At 44.9% G+C, this 13,128-nt stretch overlaps 2 protein-coding genes across 3 annotated transcripts in view; one reads left to right on the forward strand and one right to left on the reverse strand.

Moving 5' to 3' along the window:
- The window catches only part of clcn1b (chloride channel, voltage-sensitive 1b), a 36,775-nt gene extending 33,096 nt beyond the window's left edge, over positions 1–3,679 (forward strand). The window contains exon 22 of the mRNA XM_062991477.1: positions 2,892–3,679. Within this exon, the coding sequence (XP_062847547.1) occupies positions 2,892–3,269 (378 nt within the window). The 3' untranslated portion in view covers positions 3,270–3,679. The remainder of the gene's footprint in view (positions 1–2,891) is intronic.
- A 6,246-nt stretch (positions 3,680–9,925) lies between these two features.
- Positions 9,926–13,128, reverse strand: part of fam131bb (family with sequence similarity 131 member Bb) — a 39,574-nt gene continuing 36,371 nt past the window's right edge. For both annotated transcript variants that reach the window (XM_062991476.1, XM_062991475.1), the window contains one exon: positions 9,926–11,397. In XM_062991476.1, the coding sequence (XP_062847546.1) occupies positions 11,161–11,397 (237 nt within the window). In that variant the 3' untranslated portion in view covers positions 9,926–11,160. The remainder of the gene's footprint in view (positions 11,398–13,128) is intronic.

Consider the following 13,128-nt stretch of genomic DNA (forward strand, 5'->3'; position numbering starts at 1 on the left):
ATTCTCACCATTTCTCAGAAGCTGGAGCTGTAACACAAGTTTAAAAGTGAAACAGGGAGGAGAATCCAGATAAACACAGATACATGTGGAGCTGTAACACTGGATCTGATGCTTATTCCACACTGATGCAGATTCAGCTCAGATTCACACGCTGATAATGTTTTACTGCTCAAGCCGAGCGCTGAACAAAACGTCCATGAAGGGTGTTGAGTTTCTAGGATTTCGAGTTTAGAGTACGTCGAGTTACAAGGTACCGCTGTATACTGTAAATGATCCATTTAACAATACTTACATATCAGGATTGTGGAATTGTGTATGGCATTACTGATTTAACAAGGGATACAGTCACATTTGGGACACGTTTAAAAGCTAAAGGCAAGAGTGTAGCTTTTAGACAGACAGACAAACAGACAGACAGACAGACAGACAGACAGACAGACAGACAGACAGACAGATAGATAGATAGATAGACAGACAAAGAGATAGACAGACAGACAGACAGACAAATAGATTATAGATACAGTGCCTTGCAAAAGTATTCAGCCCCCTTGAACTTTTCAACCTTTTGCCACATTTCAGGCTTCAAACATAACGATATGAAATTGTAATTTTTTGTGAAGAATCAACAACAAGTGGGACACAATCGTGAAGTAGAACGAAATTTATTGGATATTTTAAACTTTTTTTAGAAATAAAAAACTAAAAAGTGGGGCGTGCAATATTATTCAGCCCCTTTACTTTCAGTGCAGCAAACTCACTCCAGAAGTTCAGTGAGGATCTCTGAATGATCCAATGTTGACCTAAATGACTGATGGTGATAAATAGAATCCACCTGTGTGTAATCAAGTCTCCGTATAAATGCACCTGCTCTGTGACAGTCTCAGAGTTCTGTTTAAAGCGCAGAGAGCATCATGAAGACCAAGGAACACACCAGGCAGGTCCGAGATACTGTTGTGGAGAAGTTTAAAGCCGGATTTGGATACAAAAAGATTTCCCAAGCTTTAAACATCTCAAGGAGCACTGTGCAAGCGATCATATTGAAATGGAAGGAGTATCAGACCACTGCAAATCTACCAAGACCCGGCCGTCCCTCTAAACTTTCAGCTCAAACAAGGAGAAGACTGATCAGAGATGCAGCCAAGAGGCCCATGATCACTCTGAATGAACTGCAGAGATCTACAGCTGAGGTGGGAGACTCTGTCCATAGGACACAATCAGTCGTACACTGCACAAATCTGGCCTTTATGGAAGAGTGGCAAGAAGAAAGCCATTTCTCAAAGATATCTATAAAAAGTCACCTGGGAGACACACCAAGCATGTGGAAGAAGGTGCTCTGGTCAGATGAAACCAAAATCGAACTTTTTGGCCACAATGCAAAACGTTATGTTTGGCGTAAAAGCAACACAGCTCATCACCCTGAACACACCATCCCCACTGTCAAACATGGTGGTGGCAGCATCATGGTTTGGGTCTGCTTTTCTTCAGCAGGGACAGGGAAGATGGTTAAAATTGATGGGAAGATGGATGGAGCCAAATACAGGACCATTCTGGAAGAAAACCTGTTGCAGTCTGCAAAAGACCTGAGACTGGGACGGTGATTTATCTTCCAACAAGACAATGATCCAAAACATAAAGCAAAATCTACAATGGAATGGTTCACAAATAAACGTATCCAGGTGTTAAAATGGCCAAGTCAAAGTCCAGACCTGAATCCCATCGAGAATCTGTGGAAAGAGCTGAAAACTGCTGTTCACAAACGCTCTCCATCCAACCTCACTGAGCTCGAGCTGTTTTGCAAGGAAGAATGGGCAAAAATTTCTGTCTCTCGATGTGCAAAACTGATAGAGACATACCCCAAGCGACTTGCAGCTGTAATCGCAGCAAAAGGTGGCGCTACAAAGTATTAACGCAAGGGGGCCGAATAATATTGCACGCCCCACTTTTCCGTTTTTTATTTCTAAAAAAAAGTTTAAAATATCCAATAAATTTCGTTCCACTTCATGATTGTGTCCCACTTGTTGTTGATTCTTCACAAAAAATTACAATTTCATATCGTTATGTTTGAAGCCTGAAATGTGGCAAAAGGTTGAAAAGTTCAAGGGGGCTGAATACTTTTGCAAGGCACTGTAGATAGATAAATAGATAGATAGACAGACAGACAGACAAAGAGATATACAGACAGATAGATAGATAGACAGACAGAGAGATAGACAGATAGATAGACAGACAGACAGACAGATAGACAGACAGATTATGGATCGATAGATTATAGATAGATTATAGATAGACAGACAGACAGATTATAGATAGATAGACAGACAGACAGACAGATAGATAGAAAGATAGATAAATAGATTATAGATAGACAGACAGACAGATTATAGATAGACAGACAGACAGATAGACAGACAGATTATAGATAGACAGATTATAGATAGATCGACAGATTATAGATAGACAGATTATAGACAGACAGATTATAGATAGATCGACAGATTATAGATAGACATTATAGATAGACAGATTATAGACAGACAGATTATAGACAGACAGACAGATTATAGATAGACAGATTATAGACAGACAGATTATAGATAGACAGATTATAGATAGACAGATTATAGATAGACAGACAGATTATAGACAGACAGACAGATTATAGATAGACAGATTATAGACAGACAGACATATTATAGACAGACAGACAGATTATAGACAGACAGACAGGAGGCACAAAGCGATCCTGCTTCATCAGTAATAATATAAACTCAGTTGCTCTTCTGTACAGACTCAGTTTGATGAATAATTGAGTTTGTTCTGGTTTGAAGCTCTGAGTAAAACGTAGATGTGACTCTTTATAGCGTGTGTGTGTCTGCCCCCCCCCCCCCCAGCTTCAAAAGGCTATCGAGGGCTCGACCCGCAGCGGCGTGCGACTGCGCCCTCCTCTGGCCAGCTTCAGGGACGCCAACCGTAAAGCCAAGGAGCCCCAGCACTCGCCCTCGGCCCCCTCGTCTCCCACCCGAGACAAAGAGCTGTGGAAGGAGGACGGACACAACGAAGAGAAAGACGAGGACGACGCCGTGCCCGCTTCCCACCAGCCTGAGGAAACGGGGTGCAAGTTCGGCATCGAGGGCGACGACGAAGAGCCAGACGGTCCCGCTCAGGAACAGCCACCCTTATCGGACACCCCTTGTACCCCCTCCATACCCCTGACGTCCCTCCATTCTCCGCCCAGTGGGGAGAAGGAGAGCGACGACGACGAGGTCTAGGACTGTCGGGTTTATCTTCCAGGATTCCTCCTAGGGTCCGGGACGCTGTTCCACGTGTACTGTGTTCTACACTCGATTCTCCTCTCTCACGCTGTCTCAGGATAACGTCCACTCACTTACTGTCTGTCTGTCTGTCTGTCTGAACTTCATCACTGTTATTACCTTTATTAGCTAAATGTCTGTATCATTTTATATATAAAAAGCTCAGAATTATTCTTAACTTAATGTATAATAATTCTAATTTAATTGTAGAGTAGAATTATTATTAAGGAATTACTGATGTCCTCAAATGTGACTCTTGCTTTATTTATATGGATTGTTTTTTGGTAATGACCGCAGCTCACAGACGGGCTGTCGTTTAGTGTACTGTATGTAGTATTACTTCCAAAATACACAATCATGTCTTGGTTTATGTGTTTGTTTCTTATGTGTTTGTCTATTTTCGATAATGTACGTTACTCTAATTCAGGGGTGTCCACACTTTTGTGGCTTGAGATCTACTATTTCAGTCGACAGGTCATCGAGATCTACTTTTTAAGGTTGGCATTATTATTATTAAATGCGCTTTAGTTTCTGTATTGATGTTCAGCTTTACAGAACAGCGAGTGAAATCACACTGACCTTATTCTGATGATTTACACTGAATGGTGTTGGTCAGGTTTATGTATCCGGACTGTATCTGCTGATACTGATTCTCAAGCAGCTTCCAAGTGTTCATCAGTAAGAGTGGACGGATATTTACACTTCATTATTCTCATGTTGAAAAGCTGATTCACACGAGTAGGTCGATCCAAAAATGCTGTGAAATATGTGGCACATTTTTCCACAGCCAGCAAGTTCCAAAACTGTCCAGCAGAGGCGTCAGCTTGAGGGTTAGAATTCCTCCGTCAGCTTCTTCCGCGTATGAATGAAACAGCGTCTCTGCAGCGTTCTCGCCTGAATTGAAGCATGTTTGGTTTCTTTGTGCTCGGTTGCTCACTCGTCATCACAAACAGTGCAGGTTACAGAAGCAGAAATGCAAAAATGGTGCAAACTGGCTACTGATGAATGAAAACCTTCTAGATTAGCAGTGCTTTAGGTGGGCTGAGGTGTAGATATGGGAACAAACCGCTAATTAAAGAAACAGTGACCACGTTTCATGTCGATCACGTCGACCTGTTTGAATGAGGCGCGATCTACCAGCGTGCACTGTGCCATCAGTCGACATATTGGGCCCCCCTGCTCTGTTGACTTCTCTGGTCAGGAGGACGTGACCTGCCTCGTTTGGGCGGTCGGCTTAGTTTGGTATCAATGGCTCGTCTGAGACTCTTAACTAATCACAACGCAGATAATCAATGGAAACACTGAACTTCATCACTGTTATTACCTTTATTAGCTAATTTAATTGTAGAGTAGAATTATTATTAAGGAATTACTGATGTCCTCAAATGTGACTTTTGCTTTATTTACATGGATTGTTTTTTGGTAATGACCGCAGCTCACAGACGGGCTGTTGTTTAGTTCTTCAGATCATCATAAATGATCGTTATTTATCAATCAGCGACATCCTACGAGGGATCTTCAAAAAGTTTCCTCACTTGTATATTGTGGTTATAAGCGGTGAGGGTGGGAGGAGGAGGAGGAGTAATCGGTCGTGTCTGAGAGACTGAGAGACGCTTATGGTCCGGATTTAGCTCCATCTGATTTCCACCTTTTTGGACGCTCAAAGAAGCTTTAAGGGGAAGAAGATTTTCATGTGATGATGATGTGAAAGCAGTGGCGCATCAGTGGCTACAAGCTTAACCAAAAACTAGGTGTGGCAGCTCGGGAGCAACTCGGCTCTCGATCGTTATGTGTGAACCGTTCAACGACTCGATCTGAGTGGCTCAAGAAACGTACAGTATTTAGCATGTTAAATATCTGGACCAGTCGGTGACTGGCAGCGAGTGCTGTGTCGAACCACAGCCAATGAGAACGCGAGATACGGGGTGAGAAAAGTGTAAAAACATAGAACAGGGGCGTAATATAGTTTATATTAGAATACATCAGCACACACAAGCTTTACAGTATTTGTGACTTATCCACAATACCCATGCTGCATTGCAAACAATATTTATTAACCTCCAACTCACTACAGAACAGAACAGACACCCCCTGCTGGTTGTAGCACAAACAACTTTGATCTACATTTTCATTTACATTTTCAGCATTTAGCAGACGCTTTTATCCAAAGCGACTTACACAGTGAGCGGAACACAATGAGCAATTGAGGGTTAAGGGCCTCTCTCAGGGACCCAACAGTGGCAACTTGGTGGTGGCGGGGCTTCAACCGGCAACCTTTTGTTTACTAGTCCAGTACCTTAACCACTGAGCTATCACTGGCCTCTCGCTTATTGCTGACGTGCATTTTTGGACGTTCTATCATTTAACCCCTTGTCACTTCTCGCGTGTTTTCATGACTAAACGTAGTTTGTGAGACCGGACAGACTCTCCTGAGATTCCTCCTGGTGGTAGATGGTGTACTGTCTGACCTCCGATCACAGATCAGTTGTGTAGTGTGAACAAAGTGCGGAAACTTTTTGAAGATCCCTGGTATAACGTCATTCATGTTTGTTGGAAAAACCTCTCACCACTAAAAAAAAAAAATACAACACAGAAGGATTTCATTTTCTTGGTTTTGTTTATTGGTTGGTTCTTGGTTATTCTTATTCTGGGAGGGTGAAAGACATCGGGACGTGGGTCTATGTCGGGGACGTTTCAGGTTTCGGGAGGGTTCGTTTCGTGCAGGGATCACGGGGGGAGAGAGAGCCGGACGGTGGGGTCGGGGTCGGGGAGAGAGAGAGCCGAAAGCACGTTGGAAGAACCGTGTTATTAGACCCTTGGGACAAGCATGCATAGATATATAGGCGTTTCATTTACACGTATTCAGATCAGTCCAGTAAGGTTACTTCGGCCTGTTTGGTTCACGTGTTCGTCACTTACGAACGTCAAGACCTTCATGTCATTTTAAAATCATGGACAGAGATGATTGATGATGTGAAACGTTTACAGTCGTGCCAACATGAATTATACAGCATTAAAATATAACAGCAGAAATCATAATCATACAAAATCATACAAAAGCAACAATATCATCCAGTGTTTTTAACGTACTCGTCCATCTTACCCATCATACATGCGGTATAAAGCGAGTACACATCGAACAGGAAGTGACATCACTTATTTAGTTAACAGAATGTGACCTGCTGTGTGTGGTGGGTGGCTTTGATTAGTCATATTAAGAGATTGACACAAAAAAATCGCACCCAGAGTAAATTTAGAGTCACTGAACCATCATCTGCATCTCAGCAACCCATTAATTATCCACTTTGGATCATACAGCCATGCATTTCTCATAGCCTGTCAGGTTGGCGTTATCGAACAGTGCCACCCCACCAGCCACCAACACGCCCTGTTTAGTAAACAGTGAAACAATCAACAACCTGACAATCCTACAGAGCCCATCAGGGGTCACTAACAGAAAAAATATGTGAAGAGCAAAATCTGTACCAGCTGTTTAGTAATCCGTACAGATTACTAAACCGTGGGTACGGATTACTAAACCGAGGGTACGGATTACTAAACCGAGGGTACGGATTACTAAACCGTGGGTACGGATTACTAAACCGAGGGTACGGATTACTAAACCGAGGGTACGGATTACTAAACCGTGGGTACGGATTACTAAACCGTGGGTACGGATTACTAAACCGAGGGTACGGATTACCAAACCGAGGGTGCGGATTACTAAACCGTGGGTACGGATTACTAAACCGAGGGTACGGATTACTAAACCGAGGGTACGGATTACTAAACCGAGGGTACGGATCACTAAACCGTGGGTACGGATCACTAAACCGAGGGTACGGATCACTAAACCGAGGGTACGGATCACTAAACCGAGGGTACGGATCACTAAAATGTGGGTACGGATCACTAAACCGAGGGTACGGATCACTTAACCGTAGATACGGATTACTAAACCGTGGGTACGGATTACTAAACCGAGGGTACGGATTACTAAACCGTGGGTACGGATTACTAAACCGTGCGTACGGATTACTAAACCGTGCGTACGGATTACTTAACCGTAGATACGGATTACTTAACCGTGGGTACGGATTACTAAACCGAGGGTACGGATTACTTAACCGTGGGTACGGATTACTAAACCGTGCGTACGGATTACTAAACCGTGCGTACGGATTACTAAACCGTGCGTACGGATTACTAAACCGTGGGTACGGATTACTAAACCGTGGGTACGGATTACTAAACCGTGGGTACGGATTACTTAACCGTGGGTACGGATTACTAAACCGTGGGTACGGATTACTAAACCGTGGGTACGGATTACTAAACCGTGGGTACGGATTACTAAACCGAGGGTACGGATTACTAAACCGAGGGTACGGATTACTAAACCGAGGGTACGGATTACTAAACCGAGGGTACGGATTACTAAACCGTGGGTACGGATTACTGTACAGATTACTAAACCGTGGGTACGGATTACTGTACGGATTACTAAACCGTGGGTACGGATTACTTAACCGAGGGTACGGATTACTAAACCGTGCGTACGGATTACTAAACCGTGCGTACGGATTACTAAACCGTGCGTACGGATTACTAAACCGTGCGTACGGATTACTAAACCGTGCGTACGGATTACTAAACCGTGCGTACGGATTACTTAACCGTAGATACGGATTACTAAACCGAGGGTACGGATTACTAAACCGAGGGTACGGATTACTAAACCGAGGGTACGGATTACTTAACCGTGGGTACGGATTACTAAACCGTGCGTACGGATTACTAAACCGTGGGTACGGATTACTAAACCGTGGGTACGGATTACTAAACCGTGGGTACGGATTACTAAACCGTGGGTACGGATCACTAAACCGTGGGTACAGATTACTGTACGGATTACTAAACCGTGGGTACGGATTACTAAACCGTGGGTACAGATTACTGTACGGATTACTAAACCGTGGGTACGGATTACTAAACCGTGGGTACGGATCACTAAACCGTGGGTACAGATTACTGTACGGATTACTAAACCGTGGGTACGGATTACTAAACCGTGGGTACGGATCACTAAACCGTGGGTACAGATTACGCTCCTCACATATTATTTTTTGTTAGTGACCCCCTAAGCGGCTCCGTACCATCCAGCAGGAGGCATCGCAAATAAAAATAAAGAATGATCAGCTACGTGTTGAACCATGTAGTGAGATTTTCACCGCCCACAATCCTAAAATCAACATGTGCAATGCCAAGCCTTGCAACCTCACATTTTGTAGGGACCACGCCCAAAAACATGAGCTTTCACATATTGCATAAATAATCCATCACTGCATGGTGCACATCTTTCCAAGTATTAGATTCAGTTTCTGTAACTGCTTCCGTTCATCAGCTAAGCACATCACACACACACACACACACACACACAGAGGTTTGTGCAGCCATGGCTACCACCGTACGCAGTAACCATAACGAACAGGAAGACGCCGACTCCACTCGGATTAGCCTGAGTTCTTTGTGAGATCTTCTTCATCCCCTGCGTACCTTAATGAGCACATGTTCCATGTCAAGACGTCCTCCAAAACGTTCCGTTTCACTCCAGTATCACGTACGTTTATTCATCTCCGTGACGATTCCTTCCGCAAAACGTGTGCAAACAATACGAACATTTAAACGCAGGACATACAGGAGTATAAAAATATAACAGCTTATAGGTTATGAATCTGGAAAAGATCAAAGGTAATAAATCATAAATACGTCATATGGCTAAAAGTATGTGGACACGAGGTTCTGTGCAGGTCACTGGAGTTCCTCTACAACAAGAACAAACTCTTCTTGTTGGGGGGCAGATGGAGTAAAAAAATACACAACTACGGGGTCTTTAATAATAAAAGAAATAATATATAACATTAAAACCACCTCCTTATTTCTACACTCACTGTCCATTTTATCATATAGAAGCACTTTGTAGTTCTACAATTACTGACTGTAGTCCATCTGTTTCTCTACATGCTTTGTTACCCCCTTTCACCCTGTTCTTCAATGGTCAGGACCCCCACAGGACCACCACAGAGCAGGTATTATTTAGGTGGTGGATCATTCTCAGCACTGCAGTGACACTGACATGGTGCTGGTGTGTTAGTGTGTGTTGTGCTGGAGTTTTTAAATACCGTGTACACTCACTGTCCACTCTATTAGACACACCTACCTAGTTCCTCCACCTTGTAGATGTAAAGTCAGAGACGATCGCTCATCTATTGCTGCTGTTTGAGTCGGTCATCTTCTAGACCTTCATCAGTGGTCACAGGACGCTGCCCACGGGGCGCTGTTGGCCGGATATATTTTTGGTTGGTGGACTATTCTTAGTCCAGCAGGGACAGTGAGGTGTTTAAAAACTCCAGCAGCGCTGCTGTGTCTGATCCACTCATATCAGCACAACACACACTAACACACCACCACCATGTCAGTGTCACTGCAGTGCTGAGAATGATCCACCACCTAAATAATACCTGCTCTGTGGTGGTCCTGACCCATGAAGAACAGCATGTAGAGAAACAGATGGACTACAGTCAGTAATTGTAGAACTACAAAGTGCTTCTATATGGTAAGTGGAGCTGATAACATGGACAGTGAGTGTAGAAACAATGTTATGGCTGATCAGTGCAGGTGTCCACATACTTTTGACCATGTAGCCTGTATTCTCAAAATCAGAGATGCAGTGTTTTCCTGTTTGTTTAGTTTGGAAGTACAGTCTGTGTTCTCCACATTTTACCAGTGCATTCTGGGAAACGTAGTCCCACCCAGACCCCCTCGTTCTTTACTCAGCCAAACTTCAGGAGCGCTCAGAGTTTGTACTAGCGCCCGGGGTCAAAGTGTAAAGTGGAGGATCTATACAGGGCTGTACTGGACTCCATGGTCGACTGACGGATTAGCATGCACGCTAGGTTAACACGGAGGAAGACGCACGATGATGTATTGATGAGCGTGGCGGGATTTTAGCGACTTGCACAGGAATCATTCCTAGAATGTGCAGCTCAAGACAAAGTGGAATCTGAGCTCTGCTGCCGGTCGGCTGGGCGCTCCCTAGTGGGCACGATTGGTCTGCTGGGTGGGAAAATACAGGACTATAATTTAAAAAAAAGTGGGCGGGGTCTTAGTAGCCCGAGGCACCTGTACAGAAGTGGAGGAACGTGAAGGTCGGTGAGTGACTCTCCATGTGCGAGACCGACCTCACGTGCCGATCCACTGAAGTACGAGTGAATAAGAAGGGGTCGTGCATCAGAGGGAGGGTGTGTTAGTAGAATATACCCTCCTCGTACACCAATAGGGTCTCTAGCAGAGGGAGAGGAACTGGCTATGACTAAATTAGGAGAAAATAGGAGAAAACCTTGGTTATTTAGCCTTCATTAGAGGTTATAAACATATACACAGCCACAGGTAACTGGTGTGTGTCAATTCTTTAGCATTTTGTGGTAGATTTTATAAGGATGGACCTTGAACTGGGAAGCGTGGGATTAATTCCACTTACAAACATGATATCTACAAGGTATAAAGGACGCGGTGATGAGAAACCGTTCCTATACCGTTCATGGCGTGTATAGACGTGTTAGACGTTCTTAGCGACGGGAACCGTCCACGTAAGCAGCATGCATGTGCGTGACCGTTTATTTATCTGTCTGTACTTTACTCCTCTCTCCGAATCCCTCAGGGTGCGCTCATCGCCTCTCACTCTCTCTCCAGGCGTCCTCCTCGAGAGTACCAGGTCTCTTTTAAAAAAATCCGGTCGCGGGTTCCATCCGTAAGCTTTTAAACGCCGGCCAGAACGGGTCCGTGATGCTCATTTGGTTGCCGTGGCTCCTGCCGGCGAGGATGCGGTCAGCTCCTCCTCTCTTTCCTCCGGCGCGTCGCTAACGCAGGGCGAGACGTCAGCAGGTTTCCACTCGGCGAGCGGCTCCCTGGGGCCCTGTCCCGGACTGATCCCCGGTCCCGTCGAGGTCACTTCCTCCCCCTGTGGCGCCGGAGACGGGAGTAAAGTCACTGGTTCTGATTCGGTGTGTAACGTTACGGTTTCCTCCTGAGCCGGGAGAGAAAAAGCTACAATTAAAAATATACTTCTGAAGTGTCATGTGATCTGTTTCAATACATAAAAATTATCCAACACATTTATAATCCAGACCAGTAATGTGATGAGAACTCTCCATACCCGCCCATAAGCAGTTCATGATTCACCCTCCACCATGCTTTACAGCTTCCCAAAAATAAAAAAATAGCACTGGTCAGGTCTGGTGACCGCTCTCTTACTTCCAACCCACCGATTTGACTAACCTGATCACACTGCTGACTAACCTCCACCAGGTATTAACCACGTCGCCGAACGGAGAGCAGAAGCTCAGATCAGCGATTAAGTTATTAATTCAGTTCTACAGTTTAGTCGTAGCCAGTTCCTCTTCCTCTGCTGGAGACCCTGATGGTGTAGAAGGAGGGTAGATTCTCCCTCCAAACCCTTCTTCTCACACTCTAACAGACCCTAACACTAGAAACAGACCCTAACCCTAAAAGATTCAAACCCTAGAAACAGACCCTAACCCTAAAAACAGACCCTAACCCTAGAAACAGACCCTAACCCTAACCAATCCTAACCCTAACCAACCCTAACCCTAACAGATCCTAACCCTGACAGACCCTAACCCTTGAAACAGACCCTAACCCTAACAGACCCTAACCCTAACCAACCCTAACCCTTACAGACCCTAACCCTGACAGACCCTAACCCTAACCAATCCTAACCCTAACCAACCCTAACCCTAACAGACCCTAACCCTAACCAACCCTAACCCTTACAGACCCTAACCCTAACAGACCCTAACCCTGACAGACCCTAACCCTAACCAACCCTAACAGACCCTAACCCTAACAGACCCTAACCCTGACAGACCCTAACCCTGACAGACCCTAACCCTAACCAACCCTAACAGACCCTAACCCTAACCAACCCTAACAGACCCTAACCCTAACAGACCCTAACCCTAACAGACCCTAACCCTGACAGACCCTAACCCTAACCAACCCTAACAGACCCTAACCCTGACAGACCCTAACCCTAACAGACCCTAACCCTGACAGACCCTAACCCTAACCAACCCTAACAGACCCTAACCCTGACAGACCCTAACCCTAACAGACCCCAACCCTAACAGACCCTAACCCTGACAGACCCTAACCCTAACCAACCCTAACAGACCCTAATCCTAACAGACCCTAACCCTGACAGACCCTAACCCTAACCAATCCTAACCCTAACCAACCCTAACCCTAACAGACCCTAACCCTGACAGACCCTAACCCTGACAGACCCTAACCCTTGAAACAGACCCTAACCCTAACAGACCCTAACAGACCCTAACCCTGACAGACCCTAACCCTAACAGACCCTAACCCTGACAGACCCTAACCCTAGAAACAGACCCTAACCCTAGAAACAGACCCTAACCCTAACCAATCCTAACCCTAACATACCCTAACCCTAAAAACAGACCCTAACCCTAGAAACAGACCCTAACCCTGACAGACCATAACCCTAACCAATCCTAACCCAAACAGACCCCAACCCTGACAGACCCTAACACTAACAGACCCTAACAGACCTTAATCCTAATTTTAGAAACAGACCCTAGCCCTAGAAACAGACCCTAACCCTGACAGACCATAACCCTAACCAATCCTAACCCAAACAGACCCCAACCCTGACAGACCCTAACACTAACAGACCCTAACAGACCTTAACCCTAATTTTAGAAACAGACCG

The sequence above is a fragment of the Trichomycterus rosablanca genome, chromosome 3 (genome assembly GCF_030014385.1).
Source record: "Trichomycterus rosablanca isolate fTriRos1 chromosome 3, fTriRos1.hap1, whole genome shotgun sequence".
NCBI classification, from domain to species: Eukaryota; Metazoa; Chordata; class Actinopteri; order Siluriformes; family Trichomycteridae; genus Trichomycterus; species Trichomycterus rosablanca.